Below are 24,303 nucleotides of genomic sequence, written 5' to 3'. Positions count from 1 at the left end.
TATCTAATCCTATAAAACTCTAAAACCGGTCACATAGGATTGTTAGATTGTTTGTGAATTGCACCAAAGATATATCAAGCTTAAATCCGGTTGAATGATTGCTTATTATTGCTTGATTGATTGATGCATAAGAACCTAGAACTAAACTGTTAAATTCGAATATCATAAGAGAGATATTAATCTGATTGTTCTAGGATGTTTAAAACTTGAAATTGCATGCATACTAGAAATCGAATTTGGTATAGGGTATTATTGATCGATTTTAGCAATAGAATTTTCCTGTAAATTTAGGTTGCATAAGAACCCTAAAACCTAATTAAAAATCGGGATCCTAGAGAAAGTCTAGGTCCCTAAACGTTTTTGTTTAATTTCCTATTTAGAAAAGGAAAAGTTAAGAAAAAGGAAAATTTCTAGATTATAAGAAAAGGAAACTATTGCATGCTATTTAGTTTTGTTGTCTTGTGTACATAGATTAGACCACGAAAATATAAGCAAAGATAGGGCATGGTTCGATCTCAAATATCGCATGTCCTATTGATTGAAGGCATGGTTCGATCTTAAATATCGCATGGCCTAAGGCATGGTTCGATCTCAAATATCGCATGTCCTACACACCAAAGCCGAAAATTACAAGAAAGGCAAGGCATGTTTTAACATGGCCTATGAACAAATTAAAGGCATGGTAACGGGGGCAAATCCGCATGACCTATTTGCATGGTAACGGGAGCTAATACCGCATGCTAATGATATGATGCATGTCATATATTTTAAAGGACCTATGTGAGTATATTGTTGATTATAATGATTGCACTAAGAAAATATAGACATCAAACAATTATCTTGCTGAGAGAATAGAAAACCAGTACCTCACAATAGATTACCCTATTGACCTTTGGACAGAGCTTAAAAGCAAATATAGGACACCACAAGATGGTGCTCCTACCAAAGGCTCAATTCGATTAGAAAACCTAAGGAACCAGGACTTCAAGTCCCTGGATGAGTATAACTCAGAGCTTTTAAAGATTGTCTCAATCCTAAGGTTGTGTGGTACTAGGTTCATTGAGAAGGAATTGTTGGAGAAGACATTCTCAACATTTCATTGTGCTCCAGCAGCAATATCGCGAGAAAGGTTTTTAAACCTACGCAGACCTAAAACTCTTGTTTAATGCTAGATGAGCAAAACAATGAGATATTATTGATGAAAAGTGCAATGAAGCCCACAAGGTTTATATGACTAAGAAAAATCCTCAAGAGCCTATAGAGCCAAAGGAGACCAATGAGTCTAACTATGTCCGTAGGGACAAGAGTGGCCGTGGCCGAGGAAGAAGTGGACATGGTGGTCCTGGTCGTGGGACTTCCCAAAGGCATAATTATGATGGTCAAGGCCGTAGAAACCGATTAGGCTTCGGCCGTGGTCGGGGGGAAAGGCCGCGGGTCATTTCAAACCGCAACATAAGACCAAGTCCACTTGTCATAGATATGGTATGGAGAACCATTGGATAAAGACATGCATGACTCCTAAACATCTAATTAATCTCTATCAAGAGAATTTGAAAAGAATCCAGAAACTAATTTTGGTGCATCTCGATGGTAAAGGAAATTTGGCCATGAGAATGATGACCAATTAAATTATGAGATTTCTGGTTGCCTAAATATAGCTTTGGTTTAATTTCTATTGTGGTTTAAATTCTTGTCCATTATTGGAAATGGCTAAGGACAAGAAAGTAAGTGTGGTAGATAGTGGATTAAACCACATAATTTTGAAAATGCCAATATTAGCAAAGATAAGCGGGTATAGCAAATCTTATAGAGGGCTACGGCCAGGCTCACGTGTTGTTACCTAAGGGAACACACATAGAATTGAGTGATGCCTTATATTCACCCAGCTCCAAGAGAAACTTGTTGAGCTTTAAAGATATAAGATTAAATGGTTATCATGTGGAAACCAAGTGTGAAGGGACTAGAGAATTCCTATACATTACAGAAAATGTAAAAGGACAAAAGAAGGCCCTAGAGACTATACCTGCACTAGCCTCTGGTTTATACCATGCTAAGATTAACATGATAAAGGCTAAATTGGCAAAGCACAGAATGATAAATGAACAAGATGTTCAATAATTCACTTTATGGCATGACTGGATTGGCCATCCGGGTCCTAACATGATGCGTAAGCCGTAATAATACTGGTGAGCATATATCCCAAGCGTTTAATAATACTGGTATGTCCATGGGGGGAAGTGTGGACCACCCTGTGGCACATGAACATACAGAGAATGGATTAGATGAATCCCTTATTAAACGTATTGCTTGACCATTACTAATGAGGTCGAAGCTTCTAGTGTCGGCTTGGGGACACACGGTATTACATGCAGTAGAGCTTATACGCATCAGGCCATCTAGTGAGAATAAATATTCCCAATTACTAACGGGTCAGGAGCCAGACATATCCCATCTAAAGATATTCGGGTGTGCCGTTTATGTATGAAATGCATCATCACAAGAGAATAAAGATGGGACCTCAGAGGAGGATGGGAATATATGTTGGATATGAGTCTCCCACCATCATAAAGTATCTCGAGCCACTGACAGGAGACCTGTTCAAGGCCAGATACGCGGATTGTCAATTTATTGAGTCCGAATTCCCTGTAGTGGGTGGTGAGACCAACAAGCTGGTAAAGGAACTGACATGGAATCAAACATCCTTAAATTGGCAAGATCCTCGAACTCTAGCATGTGATGCAGAGGTTCAGAAGATTGTACATCTTCAGCAGTTAGCTAATCAATTGCCAGATTCCTTTGCTGACCCAAAGAGAGTGACAAAATCGTACATATCAGCTTGTAATGCACCAGTACGTATTGATGTTCAGAGGGAACACAATATTCAAGTTGCTACAGAGTCTACGCCACGTTTGAAACGGGGTAGACCGTTAGGTTCCAAAGATAAGAATCCTCGGAAGAGTAAAAGAGGTGCATGTCAGACCGAGGCTAAGGGAATTACCGAGAGCACAGACATGGCCGCGGCAAATGATAAGGTACCGGGTGGGGTTCAGGACGCTGAACCTCTAGGTCCTGAGAATATTGATAACGATGAGATATCGATCAATTATATCATGTCTGGGATTACTTGGAACCGTAAGGATATCGACGTCGATGATATTTTCGCATACAAGGTAGCACTTGAACTAAATGAGGATTTAGAGCCCACATCTATACTAGAGTGCACTCAAAGCAAAGAATGGCCTAAATGGCAAGAAGCTATTGATGTGGAGCTAAACTCTTTGAAGAAGAGAAAGGTGTTTGGTCCGATCACACGGATAACACATGAGGTTAAACCAGATTGGAATGCGGAGACTTAGGGACTTGGAGTGATGTTTGGAACAGGGGGAGCAATGTGTGTTGTACTCTTTTTCCTTCACCAAGGTTTTGTCCCAATGGGTTTTCCTGGTAAGGTTTTAATGAGGCAGCATCCCCTAAGCACATTGCAGCGATCCCATCCAACATTGGTACGGTCGTTCGTCCAAGGGGGAGTGTTGTGAAACACTTAGTGGACTCACTAGACCGGCCCATGTACTAAGCTATGGAGTCTCGGTCCATAGGCTTTACTCAGTCCATATAGCTTCGGCCCATGGGCCGAAGCCTTACTCGGCCATTAACTCTTTAGTCGGTCTAACCCTAAGCTTTGTAATCTACTATATATATGCATGTAATCCTTGGGAATTATCAATAAGAAACACAAGAGCTTTATCCCTAAACTCTACTTTCATAACAATTTGGAATATTTTTAGTTTTTAAGGGTTTCATTAGGAATATTTGTGTGAATATTGTCATGCTTAGCTCTACTTAATATTACCTGGATTGACCACCATACAGACCAGTAAGACATTTTAAATAGTAGGCGGGTCAGTAGATGGCCCCTACCATGTTACAAGCACATGCAAAGACTTTCTAACGTTTAAAGGCTCTCACGCAATTTTCTGATACGTCAATTTCTTGGTCCCTTTATACATCCTGTTAGTTAATTAGTTACTCTCATGTATGATGTATCTCTCTCTATTCTTATGCCGTTATGCGTCTATGCCTATAATGTCATCAAGTAAAACGCAGCCATATATAGGTTACTCCGTGATTCCCTAAAATATAGAAATGTATTTTGATTCTCGGCAGAACAAACAAGGATTTTGTATGAAAACTACAGTACTATATATGTTTGGCAAATTTAGGATTATTTTAATAAAAAAATTTGAAGCACCGTTTTTTTCTTCTTTCCAATATACAATACGTAAATGTAAACATGAGTGATAATAATTGATAACATACGACATCAATATCACAAAATTCAATGTTATTTACACTGGTTTTTGGAAAAAGGTAAATTAAACAAAGCAGAATTAGGTTAACTCAAACCCTTCTAAGAAGTTAAATTTTGATTAAAAAAAAATCATTTGTTAATATTTTACTAACTCATATTAATATTTTTGACTGACCGAAAATCACCATATACAACTTCACATAAATTTTGTTTTATGTGAAATAATCAAATTTGCAGGCAGATAGATGTACATGATATATTCATAGATGTATATATTTATGATACAATTATAACAACTTACAAAAATCACTATGCTTTTAGGGATAAATATAAAAATAGTTTTTCATCAAGAAGAAGAAGAAGATTTATGATATAAATTATCTGACAGTGGGATTAGCTTTACTTTTGTAAACTACCGTCTTCTTTTGAGTAAGATTTTCTTGACAAAGAATCTTTAGGTGGTTCATGAGTTCATCTATTTAATATTAGCTAAAAGGTTGCTCTAAGTTCTTTGTTACAGTAATTTTTTCAATACAATAAAATTTCGACCACATTCAGTGCCAATGCAGACACTCATCTACTCTGAAGCTGGATAAGAGCAAAGTATCAATCGAAGCAAAACACTGTTGAATTGTATCCACAAAACACGTGAGTCTATCCAAAATGTAGCAAAAGAAAACTAAAGGGACCACGCTTTAAGTAACCATCACAAGGTTTTTGTCTACTTGTTGCCCCAAAACTGTTGGGACTGTCCATAATTACGTGCCTGAAGAATGGTCATTGTCCAAAGAGAACGTCATTCCAATCTAATAGCCGACACAAGATACATAAACTTCATCAAGTGTTCTTAAGTTTTTTTCTGAAGATAGAGTTGAGAAATTCTCATGTGAGTATTTAATTTTGTTGTTTGGTAGATAGGGTACCTCTTAAGTGGCCTCAACATGGCTAGTTCGGTTCATGTAGTTTTCTGATTTGACATGGTTTAGTGAGTGGTTTAACACGTAATTCTGCTTTAATTCCTATGCTTAGTGTGGGATTTTTATTATTCAAAATCTCCCTGAAAGATACTGGTTTATTATATCAGTTAAACTCTAGTGCGGTTTAAGAAAAGTGAATTCAGACATTAGGGTTCTTATGGGAGTCTTGAAAAACTTATGCTTGAAGCAAAAGTAACTGGAACTTTGTACGTTTACTTAAAATAAATTTACTGGAAACGAAAATAACACAAAGTGATGTAGGAGACTGCAAAACAAAAACACTTTCTGATCGGGTTTCACCCAAAGCCAAATTCAAAATCCAAATCCAGATTCAACCATCAATTACAAGGATGATTATAGAAGCAACTAAGGGAAGTAATACAACATAAAGAAACAGAAAAAAAGGATCTGGTTATACTTGAGTAGCTCCCCCAGAAGAACAAGATGAATCAGGAAACAGAGAAATCAGACAAGTTAAAACACCTGTGGTCTCTAAAGTTGAAACCCCAAAACCCCCAAAAAGAAACCAGTTTTACAGGATTAAAAAATGAATCAGACGGTCACGGAGATGTTACCTTTTTTAGCTAAAGATTTTCAAGGGAGAGCAAAAGAATAGGTTTATCGACAAAAGGGGAATCTGGAAAATGGAAAAAGGCAGCCTCACATAGTGCTGCTGCTTTCACTGACGGTGTCAGACCTACCAAAGTTTGAGCCTCTGCCACAGCTGCTAATGTCAAGCCCCTGTAACCGGCCAAGAGGGTCTTCTTGCATTGTTTCTGAATAGGAATGAGATTGAGCCGGGGCATTAGAAGTAGCGTGATGCATAAGCTGATGATTTGTGGGAGGGTTTTGGCGAGAGGATGTGTTCTGGTTTTGGTTGTTGTTTGGTTGGAAGAGATGAAACTGATGAGTCATCTGTTGCAGGTTTTGAGCATCGGTTTGTTGCTGATGATGTTGATAGTAGGATTGTTGTGGTTGGTGCTGATATTGCATGTGTGCCATTCCGAGGTTATAAGCATCAGCGGGTGACACTTCTCCTGTTGCGAATTTCAGCCTCTCAACTTCCTTCTTCAGTTGGTCGTTCAGTGCTGTGTAGTGAAGAATCATCAATACATGACTTTCAAAACCCAAACAATCATATAAAAGGAGGGAAGGAGAGAAATACATACCATCTCGCAACTTAGCTTGTTGTTCCATGACCTGTAAACGAAGCTTGAGCTCTGTATTCTCAGACGATAAACCAGTTGTGTCTCTCTGTAAGAAGCAAGTTATTAGGCAGTAGGTGAGAAACTGAGTGCAAAGAAGAGAATGTTACTGCAGATAAAGTATTAAAGTTTGTAATAAAAAACCTGGAACAAAGACAATTGTGCTGAAAGGGTAGTAGCTTCAGTTTGCAAAGTCTGAACTTTCCTCTCGAGCTCCAAGATATATCGAGCCTTCCTCTCTTTCGAACGAGCAGCAGACTGTCTATTAGCAATTATCCTGCACATAGTGCACGAGACAGGATTAGACAATTTGAGTATCAATTAATAGCGAATGCAGAATGTTTCCACTCTATTATGGCAGGCATATTTGTTAGAATAAGTCACAAGACCAGTCATGCAATTAATAGTGACCATTACCAGGTTCACTCCAAGATTACATGGATAACGTCCCTTAACCCCATTGAGACAGATCAGAACCTAAACAAAGCTAATCCCCAAACTTTTTTCCGAACCAAAACCACTTGAATTGAAACTATAACTTTCAATTCCAAATAGTTGACTACTAAAGAAAATGTAAAAAAGAGATCATCTCAAAAGTTTGAATGTTAAAGATTCAAAAAGTTCATCATTAGACAGGATCTCTAACCACACAGGAAGTGAAAAACAAGCTTGAAACGACCAATCAAACAAAAGCTAGTCCAAAAGAATTTAGTTGAGGGGCCATCAAATCATCATGAAAGAGACGCATTCCCACAAAACTCAAACTTGGGATTTAAACACAAAAAAGCATACTTATGGGTCCCTCATGATCTCTCTCCCAACCAGAAAGACCTTAAAACCAAAAAAGTAGCATAGTAGAAGCTATAACTAAATTTCAGTTAAAATTCAGTTATCGTTAAGATTCGAGATCATAGTCAAAACAAAAGGTTGCTTGGTAACACACGTAACCAGGCAAAAAAAAAAGAACACCTAAATGGCATCACATCAACATCAAAAGATACACATTCATCAGATAAATGTCATAAAGAAACCACCTTTTCCCCGCGAATTGTAAACTATAGCATAAAAAAATTGTTGTTAACGATCTAAAAGGAACAAGATTTAATTTTTGGGAATAAAGATGAAACCTTTTAGCTCTCTTAGGGTCGACGACCCAAAGCTCGGCGAGTTTATCAGGAGCCATAGCTTTCTTGGCCTCAATTGATTCCAAAGTCGAAGACCCATCAACGGAGAGGCTGTGTCTGTGTCTAGGTCTCGAATTCCCAGCCTCTGCTCCTCCGTTTTCAGCTGAAAACGGGTTATCGGACCTAGGAGCTGATGGACCAGCCGAATCTGAAGCGGATCCGGATCCGGATCCAAGTTTCTCAATGTCCATGTATGAGCAGAAGAGGTCATCTTCGGATCCGAGCTCGTCGAATCCTCCGAATGGTTCAGAGAGATCCAGATCTTCAGGGAGACGGAATTGAACCTCTGAATGTGCTCTACGGTGGTACGGACCACGAAATGGAGCAGACGTCGGAGCTGAGGCGGTTAGAGGAAGGCATTGTGGGAGATTGCTCTGGTTTGATTTTGGATTCGAAGGATCCTCCATACCTGGATCGTCCTTCCTTCCTTGTATCTCTCTCTCTCTCTCTCTCTCTCTCGCTGTGTTTCGCGCCCTTCTCTTCCTCTGTCTATCTGTCGGAATCGGACAGCGAAAGAGAGAGATTCAGATTTCACGTTTTGTGTCCGAAGGTGATGGCCAGAAGTAAAAAAAAAAAAAAAACACGGAACACAACAGGCTCCAAACGGCGTCGTTCGCGGACCACTTTTATATTTTAAACCCTTTTATTCATAAGCGTTTCGTTTTATATGTAACTTTGAAGGTTTGTTTTGATCACCCCAAAGTCATATCTTGTGTACATTACTACATTTTACCTTTTTTTGCATTTGATATAATTGAAATTTATATGTTTCTATGTATGTTATGTTAATATCATATGATATGAGATTCTCCGTATTCAACAGTATTTATTTTCATCAAATATTTTCCTAAAAGTTGTAACCGCACACAATCTCCCACAAGGACTAATTACATTATCATTGATTCATTTCCATATTTAATTATTTTAAAGTTATCTACAATTTTTTTTGTCCGATTTCGTATTTGCATTGGAATTAATATTCGTTTTTTGTTATTTTAGACATTAGACAAAATTGGCAAATAACCTACCTTCATGAAATAAGTCAATGGCCATAATATTCTTCTATTTCATGTGCAAAAAAAGTGAAAGACTATTTTTTAACCACGAGTTTGCTAATTCTACATATTAGAACATAACGACTGATCTATATAGGGTAAACTTTAGATAATTTTCTTTCAGTTTAGAGTTTAGTTTCTACTATTTGCTTAATATAATATGATTCAGTGTCGGTCCGACATTTATTAGTGCCCTATGCCGAACTAAAAAACATGCCCTTTTATATATTACCAAAAAATTATAACTAATGGTATATAAGACTTTATGTTTAGTGTTTTGAAAATTTATTAACACAAATCAAAATCAAAACATTAGTTTTGATGAAAAGATTTATCTAATAGTTTAACAAAGTAAACTATTAACCTCAAAATGGAAAAAATCAAAACTAAAACTAACAATTAACCTCAAAAACTATGATTTGCACTTATATTAAAGTCCACATTTTTGTAAAAATATTTAGATATATATAAAAACTCTATAATAATTTTACAAAAAATGCCCTAATTTTTTTTGATGCCCTAATCCTTTGCTTGAGTTGATTGCCCTATGGACCGGCCCTGATATGATTCACACTAAAATATTGTGTGTTTTACCTAAAGTTCCATAAATTATTACGTTGGTTTCCTTAAACATACTTATCCACAACTATTAATATATTCTCATGTCTATACATACACATTGCTATAAATCGTATAACTACTATCTTTTTATTAATACATTTTCATATTAATATATTTTTATGGCTACCTACGGATTTAAAACGGATTCAATCGATATACATCTTAATAGACCTCTAGATGCGGGAAATTATACTAGTTTTAGGAGTATAACAGTTACAAAATGTACAGTAAAGAGTAAAATCAGAAATATATTTAAACTTTTACAATTTAATAAATCTTATAAATTAATAAAATTTGCTAGTTCCTAGTCGAAATAGTGTAAAAAATACCAAAATTTGATAAGATAATATTTTTTTTTGAAATTTCCATGTAAAATATGATTTAAATAATATCGTAAATTAATAATCATGTAAATTTACACACATATATATATATATACTGATGTAATAATGTATGATTTAAAAATCTGTATTATCCTAAAACCCATATCTATAAAACAATTGTTATATTGTATTTTCAAACTACAATGATATAAATTACTCTATAACATACCATAAAAAGTAGCTAGATATACATCATTTTCATTTTGATAGTTTTATAGGTTACTAAAATACGATAATTTATATTATTATTCATAAATTTATGTTTATGTATGTCATGTATATACGTTTATAGTATTTGTAATTTTTTGTCAATAATGTTTTCTAAATATAAAAAATTTAATTTCAAAACAATAAAATTTATAACATTTGAAAGTCTAATTTTATTTAGCTAAAATTGTCGCAATTTATAATTAAAAAAAGTTAAACAATTCAAACATATATCTATAAAATAATTATTATTAATTTATACTATAACTTAATATTATCGTAAATTAATAAAATGTTATGGTCCGAACATTATTAATCTAAAGAGGTTTTTTTGCTTGTAGAAGCAAAAATTGCTAAATATGTAGTAGAGTTAGTAATAGCATGATGTAATTTAAAGATAAAAATGAGCCCTACTTCTCTACTTTGGGGTGTGGGAATTGAAAGAATATAAAAGGGTCCAAGCTTGAGCGGCCGAAAAAAACGAGAAAGCTCGCTCCTTTATAACAAGAACCCAAACAAACACACTCTCCTCCATTTGAATTCAAAATCCCTTTCTCTTCCTCAAAAGCTTTCTGCAAATCTCTCATCACCTCACTCTCTCCCCAACCCTAAAAATCATTTCTTTCTCCAAAATCTTTCCTCTCTGGGTTCCTTTCCCCCCAAATCCCCCTATTATTATTTTATGTGTACCCGTTTCGTTTTCGTTCGTGTGTGGACTCTATCTGCGTAATTTAAGAACTGGGTTCTTGTTTTTTGGGGAAAAAGAGAGATCTTTCTGGTTTGGAAATGGAGGAACAGAGAGTGGTTTCTTCTGCGGTTGCATCGAATTCTGGGGTTTGTTTCTTCTTCTTCTTCTTCCTCTTCTCTCCCACCGATGACTTTTTTTTTTTTGTTTTGCGATTTGTTAATTGGTGGGGTTTGTGTTCTTGGTATCTGGGTTTCTCTCAATTTTTCAGATTTCGGGAGAGAAGCGTAACGGAAATGGATTAGAAGAGAAAGATGAATTAGGGTCTAAACGTGTCAAAGTGCCAGATCTGGATTCTGGTAATTCTTTCGGTTTTTATGAGTTTGATATTACTCGATTCGATTATTGGATATGATCTTATCACTGAATCTTTTGGATGGTTTGTTGAGAAAAAGTTCCTTTCTGTTTGTTTTAATGCTTTATGGCTACAGATGCTAAAAAAATCAGTACTTTGCAGTCTGATGGAAAAATCGGAACTAGTGTTCAGCTACCAAAAATTCTTACTAGTGGAAAAGTTTCAGGAGTATCTGAAATGCATGTGGCTCCTCATGCTGAAGGTTTAGGAAGAGTACTAGTTAGAGAAAAGGATGTTTTGGTTAAAGATGTAAGACCTCCCGCTGTTGTTGAGACGAGAACATGCTTGCCTAAGGCTGCTAACTCAGTTTCTAAAGTTGATGGTAGATGCGTTGCTAGTACTGGGAAACAAGCTTTGCTTAAGAATAATCATACTGTGAAGGATGAGAGTAAATGTGAGTCAAGAGGAGCTCAAGTTGATGTTTCAAAGAATAGCTCCGTCTTGAAACCTAAGGAGACTTCTGAATCCGTACGAGGAGCAGCTGAGCCGCCGCCGCTTTCAAATCCTGTTGGCGATAAAGTAGGTCCTTTTCAGATGTGTAGTAGTGCGGCCGGTTCATTGGGTGAGTCAGATTCGATGCGGCGATGGAGGGAAATGAAGCGGAATGGTTTTCTCTCTGGCCCTTTGGGTGGAGTAGCAGCACCAAGTTCTACAGTAGCGAGTGCGCCTGTTGAAGTACCTGCGCAAAAGCAACCAAAGAATAAGAGGAGAGGTGGTGATTCTCTCAAGAAGAGAAACGAGGTTCCTAGGAAAGAACAACAGCTGGTAGATAGACAACAGCTGGTAGATAGGTTCGCAAATGTTACCGCACCAAGTGGATTGCTGACAGAACTGAACCCGGGAATCATTAACCATGTCAGGACTAAGAAACAGGTCTGCTCAGTTATTGAAGCTTTGATTCGGAATGCTAATGAGAATGCAACCGTGGGGAAAAGACATGCCAATTTGAATGTAAGAGGTACCTATCTCTCTCATTTACCTCGTTAAGATGATCATATTAGCCAATTCAGATCAGATATGAGATCTTTCAGAATCAATGTTTAATCACTCTGTTTACCTTGGGATTTCAGAGTCAATCAGAGAAGATAGGGCATTAGCCTTTAAGTTACCATCTACCGGGATGTCTGATAGCACCAATTCCATTTCAAACCCACAACAAGCCACGTCTCTTGCTATTGAAGGTCAGTACCTTTTATCTTGTTTCAGATCGCCTTGAGTAAACTTTTATGAGTTTCTACATATGTCTGAAGTAATAAGTGGTTAAGTCCTATGGAGATAAATGGAGATTTTTGTCAGTTAGGTTTACTGATTAAAGTAGTGTAGAAGTGGCAGAAGGATAAAATGTTAGGTATTTCTTCTTTTGTGCATGATGATCACTTCATATGCAGAAGTGGAAACGGAAAGAAATGCTTAAAAGGAAAATGTTTGTTTGCTTTTTAGCTGCTACCGTGGCTTCTCAATGGTTGGAGTTTCTTCACCAAGACCTCAGTGGACGTCTTTCAGGTGTGCATTTCACTTACTTGAAGGAATACCGCAGAGGGGCTTCTTGGGTTAATTCAGTTTTAGTGATCTGATTGAGATCTTTTGATGTTTTTGCAGCTGTGCAGGAGAGTAGGAACAGAGTTCAAAATATTTTGACTACCGAGTTACCGCTTCTCGTTTCATCAAGAGAATCCTCTTCTAACCAAGAAGATACTCGTCAGAGGCCGAATACGAATACCTCTGGTGATGCTTCATCTGATACAGTAACAGAGACGCATAAGATAAGGTGGTCTGCAAAATTTGATCAGATTAACAAAGCTCTTTATGATGAAGAAAGAGATTTGGTGCGTACATATCCACTGCCTTCAAGTTTGAATGATTATATAGACAGAGTTTTTTAAGCTCGAGGCGGTGTTTGATGTATTGATACTATGGATTTGAAATTCGCAGGAACGTTCGCTAAACCAAGTGAAAGAAATGCAGTCAAGATGCAACGAGGGTCTACGGCAAATGGACGAGTACTCGCCTTTTAGTTCCCAATCATCAGATTCAAGGTGAGGAAATTACACCAAGCAGTCTCTATAGACGCATAGAAAAAGACTGATCTAACTGATATTTCTTGCTATACAATATGTTTGCAGTTTTGGGAAAGACGGGAGTCAGGATACTAGTATGGCGGTTCAGGCGGCTGCAGCTTCCATTTTTTCAACCTGCAGTTTTCTTCTGTCAATGGTGAAGCCGTCGCCTACCAGTTCTTAATTTTTGTTTGTTTTTGGTTTACCGGCTCTTCGACTAGTCCCACCAACTATATATTGTCATTTGTGTTAGTACCTTTAATAGGTATTAATATCATCTTTAGTGTAAATAATAGGCGATTGATGGTTTCGTCATTCGTATATGTAACATTAGTAGCGACCTTTTTTAATATCAATCCTACAGTTTGGCATTTGCTTCAATACACATATCTGTTAGAGGGCAAAGTTTTCTTGTATGAAACTCTGGACTTAATAATACAAGGAATTGTTGTCTCGTTCCTGTACCACATAATGAAATGTAGTATCTAATTTCTCATGAAGGAAAAATTACAGACGCTGATCTCTATGAGCTAAAGCCAAGATGGAGCCATTTCAGCTACTGTTACTTTAGCAGGTGAATTGTCCGAAATCTTTGCAAGTGAGCAATGTTGTAACTTAATAGACTCTGCATTGTCCACTGTCTTCACAACGTACCTGAAAATAGAAGTCCAGTTTTGTTATAAGAGCTTTAACATCTTATGGATAAAATGAGGCAAACGAGACTTAACCATCCATTTAAGCACTGTGTCATTATAACTGCCCTGCGTCCGACAAACCGTGGAGGTGTCCTTTTGTTTCCCTAAACCATGGTAACTTTTGTCTGTTAAAACATGAAAGTAGAATTCTCTAGATTGTGATAAGTAACCTTGGTATGGTGGAAGATCTCAGACCTCTATGATAATAAGATCTCCAATGGAGAAAGGAAACTGTATGCCTCGGCTACTCTTTGGAGTTTCTGTGATCTTTGGGATACAGAAACTTCTCTTCTGCTGCAGATTCATTAGAAAGAAACTCTGCTTATCTGTTTCTTCATTGTAAAAAGTTAAGCTTACACGGTTAATAATTAACGACAAACAAACCTGATCCGACTTGTCTTTCCTTCGCTTCAACGAATGTATATAATCTGATTCCTCTTCTTGGCAGAAAGCATGAACTACAATTCTAAGAGCTGAACAAGCGCATAAAACTGGATCAGGAAAAAGAAGTGACTCTTGAAGAGATTTTGAGTCTTCCACTGAAAACCAGCAATGTCGTAAAAACTCACACAGATTTGGCTTTCCTGATCCTTCTGAAGTAGGTTGGGAACATGTGAAACATGCTTTCTGACAACATAAATTGTCAAAACTCGTTTGTTAAGAGATTCACATATAACAAAACCAAGAAATCTAAAGCGGATTTAGTAAAGAATCGTTTTTTACCATTCTTTTAACTTCTTTTAATCCTCCAGCTCCAAAAGAATGTCCACAAGGCAGTATCGTAGCATCATTCATTAAGGTTCCGCTATCCAAAAGCAAAATAACAAACAGAGAATCATCTCTGTGAAAGTTAAACCTTTATCTCTCTAAAAATATACATATTCCATCACAGTATCAAACCACAATGAGTCATCAAAGTACATTGACCATAATCAGATCTATTACAGCCAGAGCAGATACTTACGTGACAGGATCAGAGAGGATGGCTTTGAGAGACTCCCAAGAGCTGCTGACACTAGTGACTCTCTCCTTCTCCAGAGAAGCAAAATCTCGTTTTGACAGCGTGTTGTGGTGGGAATGAGATACATTATCATCTGGGTTAGTGATCATCACTTTAAACTCCATTTCATGGCGATCAATCATCGATGCTTTCCTTTCCTCATCTTCTCTCACAACCAGTTCCCAACCAACTGAACCTGGAGAGTGATTCGAGATTTGAGAGAGCCGCTAACTAAGATGGTGGATTCTTTAATATTCGTAGGAGAGACTATCTTAAGACAAGTAACTAATATACCTGGATTTTTACTTTCCTTGTTGGTTTCTGCAGCTGCAGAATCTGAATCACCATTATTACTAGGATGATGAATCAAGGCGCCATGCCTTCGGAAAGAAACATTATCCTCGTCGTCATCTCCATCGGAATACCTCGTTTCATCCTTCTCAACTCTGTTTCCGCAGAAACCTTGCCGGATTCTGAAACGGCGATCGCCGACGGTTTCGAGCTCCCGGATTTTGGGAGCGGACTCTCCGACACGGAACCGCAGAGATTCATCTTCCACATGATATAGGAACCGAGGATCGATACTTTCATTAACAGACATTTCTTTTTCCGCCGGAATATTTCAGAAGACGATCGACTCAGACGGAGGAGGAAGCTGAGATTAGAAAAAAATAGACAACATAATAAAAACGACGTCGTGGGACATAAAGAAGAAGCACGCGCGTCGTCACGCTTCATGATTATGAAACCGTATCATTTTACTACCAGAAACTTTTTGTTGGGACTCATAAGTGTTATTGCCACGTCGTCATGACTAAATGAATTTGAACCGGTTTACAATCTGAATTTTCATGATCCGGTTAAGAACATACAGTTACAAATGCGATTCAAAGATTCTCCATTTTTGTTCTACAATAAAGAGGGATTGGATTAGACAACTCGAAAACCAAAAAACTAAAGTGAGAATCACACTGTAGTAGTAGCTTGACACAATGAACCAAGTTTCGGGTTTGATACCATGTTCTCATTTCACATCTTCAAAGGTTTCATTCCCAGTGATGCTCTCACTCTATTAGCTTCTGCAATCTCAGGATCTGGATGATTAGTTCCATCTTCCCTCAACTTCTCCTTCTTCTCCTTCTTCTTCTTTGGTTCATCACGATCCCTGTCATCATCTGTTTCGTGTCTCTTACGATCCCTACTCCTGCTTCTACTCCTACGCCTCGCCCTGTCTCTTCTGTCTCGTTCTCTGTCTCTGCCTCGCTCCCTGTTGTCCCTATCCCTATCTCGCTCTCCATAGTGATCTCTATCTCTCTCTCTATCCCGGTCTCTCCCACCACGCCCACGTTCTCTTTCATACTCTCTGTCATGATTTCGATCCATATCATAGTCTCTATCATAATCACGATCCCTGCCAATCACAATATCTTGGTCAAATTATAATTCATGAAACAATAAGCTTAACTATGAACATGACAACAATCTGTGGCAGAAACACATTGTTTGAGCTAAAATCTAGATGGGAAGAACAAAAATTGCTTTTCGTGATTTACAGATCTTTGTCATATTTTAATACAATAACCAACTGCCATATAACAGGGTATGTTAATAGAAAGGATGTCTGATCCATAATACTTCTCTCTGAACACTGTCAGTACAGAGAAACCTGGAAGGATCTCCACAATTTCAATTTCGGAAGCTGTATGCTACCACTGATGGCTTAAAATGCCATAGAGGAAACAGACATTCAAAAGAGAGAATTACTAGACATGATGCACGAGCATTAGCTAGATCAAACAGCTTCCACAATCATAAGCAACAAAGAAATTCACAAGGAATAATTACTAGAGATGGTAACTAGTAAAGAAATGAATCTAGCAAAGGGAGCCGATTTAGATACCTGTGTCTATGACTGTCGCGTCTCCTATCTCTGTCTCTGTCTCTATCTCTTTCTCTTTCAGGACTCTTATGGCGATGATCCTGTAAAAGAGGAAGAAGATGGTATCAACATACAGCTAGTAAATAGAAATGGGTAACAGAACAAATAGTAATCATCAAAGAATAAAGCAGTGACCTTCTCATCTTCAGATCCATCAGCAATCGCTTCATTCTCCTCCTTTTCTTCCTCTTCTTCAAAGTCATCTTCCAAAACACTTTTCCTCGGCTCTAATAAACCATTCTGTTCAAGCGTCCACCTATCATCACAATTGAAAAACTAACCATCTAAAAATACTGCAGAAACCAAAAAACTAAAAATCAGCCATAGAAAAAAAAAAAAAAAAGCAAAACAACAAACCTTTTCTTCAAACGTGGCATTGCAATATCACAAGAGTAATCCTTGGTTAAAAGTTCCTCAATGACTTCGTCCACATGTGTCAACGAAAACCCTATTCCAAACAAAAGAGATCAAATTAGTAATGACACAAATCAATCAAAAAAAGTTACAACGGATCCACTTAAAAAGAAAAACGAAACTTACTCCCATCAGCTAGCTTTTGTCTCACTTTCCGATAGTCATTGTAGAGAGGCTCGAGGTAACGATAGACATCAACATCAGTCCCAGTGAGACGGAGATAGAAAGCACCAAGTATACGAACATATCTGCACACACCAATAGAATTAAATCTTCTCAATAATCACTAAACTATCAAACTTGATTACCCTAAATCTAAGACAAGATTCAGATTTAAGGTTAGAATTAGAAATCATACTTGTAATCATCGTTTTTGATGAACTCGACGACGATTTCCTTCTCAGGCTGGATTTGAAGCATCTTCAATATGAGGCAAAGGAACGGAGTAGGTTTGCGGCTACCCCCAAAGGTTCCACCAAGATGGTCAAGCTCCATAGCTTTGTCGACCAACGTCTCCGCAGTTAAACCAAAACACTGCTCTTTCCAGAATGTGTGCTGATATATCTTCGTTCTCACAATCTTCTCTACCAGATTCTGTGGATTCGTCCCCCTTATATTCTTCGCCAACGGATCTGTTCTGTTTGCCATTATCTCGCCGGAAGAAGTTAATCAGAAACCGCCTCTAAGATCTTAGTCGCCGGTTTAACTAACGTCGAGCGACGCCGCTTCAGTGAAGCCGGAATCGAATTAATCGCTTCCACGAAATTGCCGTCGTAGAAGACGAAGACGACGCTCTAGGGCTTTGAAGAATCTGGAAAACAAAAAAAAATTCGTTATTTATTTCTTTTTAATTAGTATTTCATTCAGTGGTAAAAGCCCATAATGAGAAAATATTAATGGGCTGATAATATTTTTTTCTGGCCCACTAGAGATGGAGATAACGCCGTTAGTTGACCGTTACATCTACATAAACCCTATCGAAGAAATTGGAGTGTTGTGTTTTCTTCTTCTCAACGAAGAGCCCCAAAAGAAGAAGAACAAAAATTTCGAAAATAGAGAAAGAGAAGAAGTTAACAATGGATTCAAAGACGAAGCAGATGATTGTATCAGCTCTCTGCAAACATTTCTCCTTGGATCCTGTAAGTATTGAAGAAGATGACATCTCAGAAACTTCACTTTTTTTTTTTCTATGAGGTCTTGCTTTGTAGCTGAGTATATGTGTATGATCATGTTTTGAATTAGTTAGTCGAGAAAACTCGAAAATTTTCTGATTGGGTTTTGATTCAGTTGTAGAGATTGTGTTCCATATTAAGTTTATCAGTGTTTTACACTTGTGCATCAAGCTGGTTATGTAAAAAAGGTTGAACCTTTAGAAATTGGAGTTTTGTAGTTTTTTGAATTTGGGCTTGCATGGGGTTGATGGTACACTATGTTGATCTCTTATCCAGAACTTACACCAGTCTCTCATTTTTTTCGTAAATAGACAAGGTGTGATTTATGGGTTTGTTTCTGAAATAATTGTGTTCATTGCTTAGGAACCTTTTCTTGGTGGAGCTGGTGAGAGTGATGTCAAGACGCTTTATTCTAATGTTTTGAAGGCATCTGGAAAGGAAGTGTCTACACAAAACAATGAGGTAAGGACATGAATGCCGAACTCTAAATGGAAATTTATTTGAGTTCCCTCCTTGTTACTAGCACATTTTGAGAAAGCGGGGATTAGTTAGTTTGCGTTGTGATGCAATGCCTTTTGTGTGGTGGTAGATGATGAGTTCATTCAGTGGCTCTCTTTTGCATAATGAGTCATCGTTTCACATTTCAGGTTTTGAAGTGGCTGGATTTTGCGGAAGGTTTCCTTGCAATTTCCAAGGATTGCTTTGCAGCTCTTGAAAAGTTGAATGTAGAGTTAGCTACCAAGTCGGTGCTCTTGGGAAATGGATTGACGCCATCAGCAGCTGATGTTGCTGTGTTTTCAGCTGTGCATTCTTCAGTGGTACCATTTCTCTTAATTCCATAGTGTAGTTATCATTCATTCCTGAGTAACTTTATGTTTTTGGTTAAAGATGCCAAGATGAAATTAACTGTAATTAGAGGCGGCCTTAAAGACTAACTATTATCTGTTTGACTTACTGTTCGCAGCTTGGCCTCTCAGATTCAGACAAGGAGAAAGTACCACATGTCATAAGATGGATAAATTACATCCAGGTAGGTTCCACATCCTAAGATTGAGCCAAAGTAGTCTGTAAATGTATGGAGGACTAATTTACTCTCTGAACATCAACCTTTCACTCTATCTCTCCTTGTGATTTTCTGCGGTAATAATAATGCTGCTCATTATCTTATTTTTTACAGAATAAAGAAGACTTGTCAACATTATTTGCTCCAATTCCTGTGAAGTTATCAGTGTTTGACTTCGAGGTGAATTATCTTTTCATACCCAGTTCCTTAGTTTTAGAATCTGTAATAACATAATACATCTTTCCATATGAATTACTTGTCGTCTTCTGCTTTTACACCGATGAGCAAATGGTTTTCTGATGTCTTTCCTTTAGACGCAGGTATCAAAAAGTGTTTCTAAGGTGGAAGCAAATTCTAATACCAAAAAAGCTACAGAAGGTGTAAAGCCTGTTGACAAGTCAGAAGCACAGCCTATCACAAAGAAAACTGAGCCTGAGGTACTAATTTTAACTTTTAAGTTGGATTTATTAGACTGTGAGTCTATCTATTTATATTGTAGAATCTGATGTTTCCTCTTTTTGTTTTTTTTGTGTGTGTGTGTAGGAACCAAAGAAAAACGCTACAACAGAGAAGGATGCCAAAAAAGAAAAGAAGAAACCCGCTGAAACAGAACCAGCTAAAAAAGACGCGGAGCTTAGTGTCAGTTTGCTTAATATCCAAGTCGGTCTAATTCGCAAAGCATGGAAGCACCCATCAGCAGATAGGTTTGTGGTCAAAACATTTCAATATTATGGCTCTGTTAAAGACTTGAACGTCTTCTAATATTTTAAGGACTTGTCTTATGTATAATGCAGTTTGCTGGTTGAAGAAATAGATGTCGGGGAGGACAAAGTGAGGCAAGTAGTTAGTGGCTTAGCAAAGTTTTGCAATCCCGATGATCTTGCGGTATAGTGATGCCTTGATTTACAAAATACTAAAAGAAATTTGGTGTATCATTCCATAGATTGGCCCTGTTCTTGAAAAGTTACTAATCTATGGTTTCTTGATTGCTAAATTATGATGATGAAGAACCGCCTTGTTGCGCTCATCACAAATGTCAAACCTGGAAAGCTAAGAGATGTAATGTCACAAGGACTGGTAATAATTTCTAGTTTCTTCTATCCGCGTCCTATCCAGTTCAACATATTGCCACACTCTCACGTTTGCTCTTCTTATATCTTCTTTGTTTCTTTGCCACAGGTTCTTTGTGCTTCAAGTGAAGATCACTCGGTGGTAGAACCGTTGCTGCCACCTGCTGGGGCTAAACCAGGAGAGCGTGTTTCATTTGCAGGGTATATTAATGTTAACGATATAACATCGAACTTCTTTGATTGCTTTTCGTACCTGTTTCCCCTTCAGCCACTAAATTCATATGATCATTCCTTTTCCTTGTTTTTCTTGTTTATCGGAAACTCAAGAACCCTTTTTCGTAATTTTTATCTAGGATTGAAGGAAAGCCAGAAGATGTACTAAACCCGAAAAAGAAGCAACTAGAGAAGATAACACCGGTATGTGCTTTTTGCCCTTAGCTAGTTTCCAGACTTAAACAAACCGAACATGGGAGTACTGTGTTTGCATTATTTATTCATAAGCATCTAATCTCACTGGAATTTTTGTTAATCATTCGCTATTGCAGGGTCTCTACACTGATGAAAATGGTGTAGCCACATACAAAGGCATACCATTCATGACCTCAGCTGGACCTTGCACTTCCAGCATCCCCAAAGCTACCATCAAATAGTGAACTTTATACTCCTTTCTCTTCTCTTGCCTTTTTCTTTGATATCCACAAACTCAGTTAAAAAAAAAAAGATATGTTTTGTCACAACTCGAATTAAATTATCTAACTTTGTTGTTATTAGCCTGTTTTGACTCTCTTTTTCTTTATGAGCTTTCTGCTACTGGATTTAGATTTTTACTCAGTTCCATTTTCTTTCTCCTGTTGATCAAGCTTTGCAAGTCCACCATTACTCAGTCAGATAACTTGAATTAAAAACCAAACCAATTGTATTTTAATTAAGTTATCTCAATCAATCATGAAAATAGGTAATTATATCATGTAAACTCAGTATTAAATACTGAAAGTTTAAATTAACTTGTATTACCTCAAATACATGAAACAATCTCTCAATGAATGTGATTCTTTGATGATGATCTTACAAGTTAAGAAGAGGGATAAAAAGAATCTTAGACATGGCCCATGAGGATCTCTATAAGAGATTGGTGGTCCTTTTTCGACAAAAAATCATTATTAAAGTTTCCTTTTTCCAATTTATTCCAAAGATATGAACCCAAAAAAAACTTGGGGGAAAAAAATAATTAAAAAGTTGTATTATATATCTTACAAGATTTATCTATCTTATCAGCTTTAGATATAAGAAGATCCTGAGCAGAGATCCGTACGACTGTCACTGGACACATATGTTTCTTTATTCAGGTACTTAAAGAATCAGTCCTCTCCATAGCAAAATCTTTATACTTTGTCCCCAAACAAAAAGAAAATTATAATCTTTTTGGATTCTAAATCATATCAAATCAGTTCTTGGTATATATATATATATCATAAGGGGATTGTTACCGAATAAATCATATTTTTTTCAGTTCTATGCATCTACACAATTTTTGTATATTTAAAAGTGGTCCTAAGGAAAAATAAAACCCCACACGATTTGAAGAACATGTCGTAACAAGTAAACTCAATACAAAAAGACAAGTATACGAAACTTTATATCTAAAACGACTGGTACTGAAACTAAAAACCCCTAAAATTAAGATATATATATCACGAAATATCCGTGATATTCTTTGATGCAATCTCTTCCCCCCATGCTCTCTGTTTTCTTTTTAATAATAATTGAAAAGAAATATTCTTCACCCACCACAAAATCATAAATACCATCACCCAGATTCACATGATTCATACATACATGTACACTTCTTGAGTCTGTCACTTTCTTTCTTCATTGTATGTGTTTTGTCTTTTTGGTTTTTTTTTTTTTGAATTTATTATTGGGAGGTGGTGAGGGGATTTAAAGCTATGTCTGCTGCGAGGTCTTTGTATTAATGCTCGAGTCAGTCCTTCGCTTATTGTCAAGTTGTTTTCTTTATCAGTAGTTACTTGACATCTAAGGAACAAAAGGAGAGAGATGAACAGTTCAGGAGATTCTTGTTCGTCGTTAATGGAGGTGGCTTTTGATCATCATCACCATCATGGTCATGATGATGAGGAGCTTCATGTTTTAGCTATCGATGATAATCTCATTGACCGTAAACTCGTAGAGAGGTTGCTCAAGATCTCTTCTTGCAAAGGTTTCATCTCTTTTTTTTACCTTTTGATTTCTCTGATCAAAACCTTTTTATTATTCTCTGTATTCATTGTTTATGTTAAAATGGTGAATTTTTGCAGTGACAACAGCAGAGAATGCGCTTAGAGCATTAGAGTATTTGGGTTTGGGAGATCAAAATCAGCATATAGATGCATTGACCAACAACGTAAGATCTCTCTCAGGGCATATTTGATATCATGGTCTATACAAAATAACTCAAAATGTGTCCGATTAATCCAGGATTTGAAGGTGAATCTAATCATTACTGATTACTGTATGCCGGGGATGACAGGTTTTGAGCTACTGAAGAAAGTGAAGGTAAACATTTATACTCCATAATAGCTTATTGGAATCAAAATCCATAGAACTCATCGGTTAAATTCAATCTGTGTCTCTGTAGCAGGAGTCATCAAATCTGAAAGAGGTCCCAGTTGTGATTATGTCTTCAGAGAATATTCCTACTCGCATCAACAAGTAAGAACAACTGAGATCTGACTAAGACCTTGTTTATGTGTTTTTTTTTTACTGTGTGGAAGTAATAACTTAAGATTAATGTTCTTTAAAAACGCAGATGTTTAGCGAGTGGAGCTCAAATGTTTATGCAGAAGCCTCTGAAACTGTCTGATGTTGAGAAACTTAAATGTCATCTCATGAACTGCAGAAGCTAGCTAACCATGAGAGATCAAAATGTAGCCCCTAGCTAACCAAACATTTCATTGTCTTGATGATTCCTTATTTTGAGTTATGTTACAAGTTTTTTTTTTTTTTTTTTCTAGAAATCAAGAAATGTTTTCATATATATGCTTATAGTAATCTCAAGCTTATATACGAATGAATACACACAAAAATTATCATAGGAAATGGTTTTGGTAATGAAGATGATGACGATGCCTTCTCTCTTCCAACCCTAAACAGCGAATAAATGGATAACATGAGATGAAGAGACATCTCTTTATTCCTCTGACCATTGAAAATTGAGGCCACAGGCAACAACAACAACATTGCTGAGTCTCTTCTATCGTTGTCTCTTTCTCTTTTCTTCTTCTCTTGTCTCTTTTTCTGCCATTGTTGCACAGGATTGACATCTTTCCTGCGTGGAGAGAAGAATAAAAAACCTGTTTGAATCTTGTGCAGCAAGAAAGGTTTAGATCTCAATTTGTAACAGGACACAAAATTCCGAATACGAGACTACTAATTAAAATGCAAAGAATCTCAATTGAATTACCGACGTGATTCTTATAAGAAAAGACGTATATGTTTTCCCTTACCTAGGGATTATATATTCACCAGGATCTTGTGAATGACCTGTTGTTATTAGAAAGACAAATTAGAAGATTATAAAAGGATAAGAGAAGATCAGAAGACGATGAACCTCTTTCTTCTCGGAGACAAAGAGAAAGAAGTTGAAAGTCTAAAGGAGAAATGGTCTCCTCAAGAACAAGAATATCCCTTCAGGAGACTTGTATTGTACGTATCAATTGAAGCTTTCAACATCATATAAAACACGTGTCGTTTCATTTGTCTCAGTTCTATCATACCATTACCAAAGACTATTTAATTGTTGTAATTTTTTTTTGCTTATGTGCTACGTGCATGATGTTCTTTCTCTGTTCGGAT

The 24,303-nt window shown here is 36.9% G+C and overlaps 6 protein-coding genes and 1 long non-coding RNA gene across 12 annotated transcripts; 3 read left to right on the top strand and 4 right to left on the bottom strand.

The window, feature by feature from the left end:
- Positions 1-5,568: 5,568 nt before the first annotated feature.
- On the bottom strand, positions 5,569-8,445 carry LOC104785337 (bZIP transcription factor 18-like). The gene is made up of 4 exons (XM_010510527.3): positions 7,619-8,445; positions 6,636-6,768; positions 6,456-6,540; positions 5,569-6,374 (listed from the first exon to the last, which is right to left on the bottom strand). Exons 1-4 carry the CDS (start codon positions 8,080-8,082, stop codon positions 5,947-5,949), a joined length of 1,110 nt encoding a protein of 369 aa, XP_010508829.1. The 5' UTR covers positions 8,083-8,445; the 3' UTR covers positions 5,569-5,946.
- Positions 8,446-10,364: 1,919 nt separating this feature from the next.
- Positions 10,365-13,479, top strand: LOC104785335 (uncharacterized). 4 transcript variants are annotated; one of them, XR_015558209.1, is made up of 8 exons: positions 10,365-10,775; positions 10,898-10,985; positions 11,118-11,992; positions 12,112-12,222; positions 12,482-12,544; positions 12,641-12,867; positions 12,974-13,077; positions 13,165-13,479. XR_015558209.1 is itself a non-coding variant. In XM_010510524.3 (8 exons), the coding sequence occupies exons 1-8, from the start codon at positions 10,728-10,730 to the stop codon at positions 13,280-13,282; spliced, it is 1,641 nt and encodes a 546-aa protein (XP_010508826.1). In that variant the 5' UTR covers positions 10,365-10,727; the 3' UTR covers positions 13,283-13,479. The 4 variants fall into 4 exon arrangements, 1 of the variants encoding a protein (XP_010508826.1); XR_002037922.2 differs by having other exon boundaries at positions 11,118-11,999; positions 12,430-12,544; XM_010510524.3 differs by having other exon boundaries at positions 11,118-11,999.
- Positions 13,480-13,491: 12 nt separating this feature from the next.
- LOC104785336 (U-box domain-containing protein 63-like) lies at positions 13,492-15,577 on the bottom strand. Its single transcript, XM_010510525.3, has 8 exons — positions 15,088-15,577; positions 14,758-14,989; positions 14,517-14,598; positions 14,363-14,420; positions 14,178-14,266; positions 13,989-14,087; positions 13,827-13,897; positions 13,492-13,752 (listed from the first exon to the last, which is right to left on the bottom strand). The coding sequence occupies exons 1-8, from the start codon at positions 15,392-15,394 to the stop codon at positions 13,629-13,631; spliced, it is 1,062 nt and encodes a 353-aa protein (XP_010508827.2). The 5' UTR covers positions 15,395-15,577; the 3' UTR covers positions 13,492-13,628.
- Positions 15,578-15,626: 49 nt separating this feature from the next.
- Positions 15,627-18,002, bottom strand: LOC104785334 (pre-mRNA-splicing factor 38). Its single transcript, XM_010510523.3, has 6 exons — positions 17,505-18,002; positions 17,273-17,394; positions 17,090-17,180; positions 16,868-16,988; positions 16,694-16,773; positions 15,627-16,204 (listed from the first exon to the last, which is right to left on the bottom strand). Exons 1-6 carry the CDS (start codon positions 17,792-17,794, stop codon positions 15,823-15,825), a joined length of 1,086 nt encoding a protein of 361 aa, XP_010508825.1. The 5' UTR covers positions 17,795-18,002; the 3' UTR covers positions 15,627-15,822.
- Positions 18,003-18,075: 73 nt separating this feature from the next.
- Positions 18,076-21,274, top strand: LOC104785333 (tRNA-aminoacylation cofactor arc1). Of its 2 annotated transcripts, none has more exons than XM_010510522.2 (12): positions 18,076-18,285; positions 18,682-18,780; positions 18,966-19,136; positions 19,283-19,348; positions 19,496-19,561; positions 19,702-19,818; positions 19,925-20,085; positions 20,176-20,266; positions 20,390-20,458; positions 20,561-20,652; positions 20,805-20,868; positions 20,997-21,274. In XM_010510522.2, exons 1-12 carry the CDS (start codon positions 18,223-18,225, stop codon positions 21,099-21,101), a joined length of 1,164 nt encoding a protein of 387 aa, XP_010508824.1. In that variant the 5' UTR covers positions 18,076-18,222; the 3' UTR covers positions 21,102-21,274. The 2 variants fall into 2 exon arrangements, with proteins under 2 accessions (XP_010508824.1, XP_010508823.1); XM_010510521.2 differs by having other exon boundaries at positions 18,119-18,285; positions 19,696-19,818.
- A 746-nt stretch (positions 21,275-22,020) lies between these two features.
- LOC104785331 (two-component response regulator ARR16) lies at positions 22,021-23,485 on the top strand. Of its 2 annotated transcripts, none has more exons than XM_010510519.3 (5): positions 22,021-22,669; positions 22,767-22,852; positions 22,927-23,004; positions 23,090-23,160; positions 23,258-23,485. In XM_010510519.3, exons 1-5 carry the CDS (start codon positions 22,507-22,509, stop codon positions 23,352-23,354), a joined length of 495 nt encoding a protein of 164 aa, XP_010508821.2. In that variant the 5' UTR covers positions 22,021-22,506; the 3' UTR covers positions 23,355-23,485. The 2 variants fall into 2 exon arrangements, with proteins under 2 accessions (XP_010508821.2, XP_010508820.2); XM_010510518.3 differs by having other exon boundaries at positions 22,168-22,669; positions 23,087-23,160.
- Positions 23,367-24,155, bottom strand: LOC104785332 (uncharacterized). The gene is made up of 2 exons (XR_767345.3): positions 23,955-24,155; positions 23,367-23,776 (listed from the first exon to the last, which is right to left on the bottom strand). It is a non-coding gene; the product is annotated as an uncharacterized LOC104785332 (long non-coding RNA).
- Positions 24,156-24,303: the final 148 nt, after the last annotated feature.

Source organism: Camelina sativa, chromosome 5 (assembly GCF_030686135.1).
Source record: "Camelina sativa cultivar CO46 ecotype springtype chromosome 5, ASM3068613v1".
NCBI classification, from domain to species: Eukaryota; Viridiplantae; Streptophyta; class Magnoliopsida; order Brassicales; family Brassicaceae; genus Camelina; species Camelina sativa.
The sequence above is the reverse complement of the archived record's forward strand: the minus strand, read 5'-3'. Positions and strand labels throughout refer to the sequence as shown.

What these genes read in the sequence shown, in the direction of transcription:
- LOC104785337 (XM_010510527.3), bottom strand. Translation starts at nt 8,082, where the DNA reads ATGGAGGATCCTTCGAATCCAAAATCAAACCAGAGCAATCTCCCACAA. An exon ending in GACCCTAAGAGAGCTAAAAG is followed by an intron (nt 6,769 to 7,618) that starts GTTTCATCTTTA and finishes CACTATGTGCAG; the next exon opens with GATAATTGCTAATAGACAGT. An exon ending in ACAAGCTAAGTTGCGAGATG is followed by an intron (nt 6,375 to 6,455) that starts GTATGTATTTCT and finishes TTCACTACACAG; the next exon opens with CACTGAACGACCAACTGAAG.
- LOC104785335 (XM_010510524.3), top strand. Translation starts at nt 10,728, where the DNA reads ATGGAGGAACAGAGAGTGGTTTCTTCTGCGGTTGCATCGAATTCTGGG. An exon ending in CCTCAGTGGACGTCTTTCAG is followed by an intron (nt 12,545 to 12,640) that starts GTGTGCATTTCA and finishes ATGTTTTTGCAG; the next exon opens with CTGTGCAGGAGAGTAGGAAC. An exon ending in TCCCAATCATCAGATTCAAG is followed by an intron (nt 13,078 to 13,164) that starts GTGAGGAAATTA and finishes ATATGTTTGCAG; the next exon opens with TTTTGGGAAAGACGGGAGTC.
- LOC104785336 (XM_010510525.3), bottom strand. Translation starts at nt 15,394, where the DNA reads ATGTCTGTTAATGAAAGTATCGATCCTCGGTTCCTATATCATGTGGAA. An exon ending in TAAAAGAAGTTAAAAGAATG is followed by an intron (nt 14,421 to 14,516) that starts GTAAAAAACGAT and finishes TTATGTTGTCAG; the next exon opens with AAAGCATGTTTCACATGTTC. An exon ending in GGAAAGACAAGTCGGATCAG is followed by an intron (nt 14,088 to 14,177) that starts GTTTGTTTGTCG and finishes ATGAATCTGCAG; the next exon opens with CAGAAGAGAAGTTTCTGTAT.
- LOC104785334 (XM_010510523.3), bottom strand. Translation starts at nt 17,794, where the DNA reads ATGGCAAACAGAACAGATCCGTTGGCGAAGAATATAAGGGGGACGAAT. An exon ending in ACAAAAGCTAGCTGATGGGA is followed by an intron (nt 17,181 to 17,272) that starts GTAAGTTTCGTT and finishes TGTTTGGAATAG; the next exon opens with GGTTTTCGTTGACACATGTG. An exon ending in ATGGATCTGAAGATGAGAAG is followed by an intron (nt 16,774 to 16,867) that starts GTCACTGCTTTA and finishes CCTCTTTTACAG; the next exon opens with GATCATCGCCATAAGAGTCC.
- LOC104785333 (XM_010510521.2), top strand. Translation starts at nt 18,223, where the DNA reads ATGGATTCAAAGACGAAGCAGATGATTGTATCAGCTCTCTGCAAACAT. An exon ending in GATGGATAAATTACATCCAG is followed by an intron (nt 19,349 to 19,495) that starts GTAGGTTCCACA and finishes TATTTTTTACAG; the next exon opens with AATAAAGAAGACTTGTCAAC. An exon ending in ATGTAATGTCACAAGGACTG is followed by an intron (nt 20,459 to 20,560) that starts GTAATAATTTCT and finishes TCTTTGCCACAG; the next exon opens with GTTCTTTGTGCTTCAAGTGA.
- LOC104785331 (XM_010510518.3), top strand. Translation starts at nt 22,507, where the DNA reads ATGAACAGTTCAGGAGATTCTTGTTCGTCGTTAATGGAGGTGGCTTTT. An exon ending in TAGATGCATTGACCAACAAC is followed by an intron (nt 22,853 to 22,926) that starts GTAAGATCTCTC and finishes CGATTAATCCAG; the next exon opens with GATTTGAAGGTGAATCTAAT. An exon ending in ATTCCTACTCGCATCAACAA is followed by an intron (nt 23,161 to 23,257) that starts GTAAGAACAACT and finishes TTAAAAACGCAG; the next exon opens with ATGTTTAGCGAGTGGAGCTC.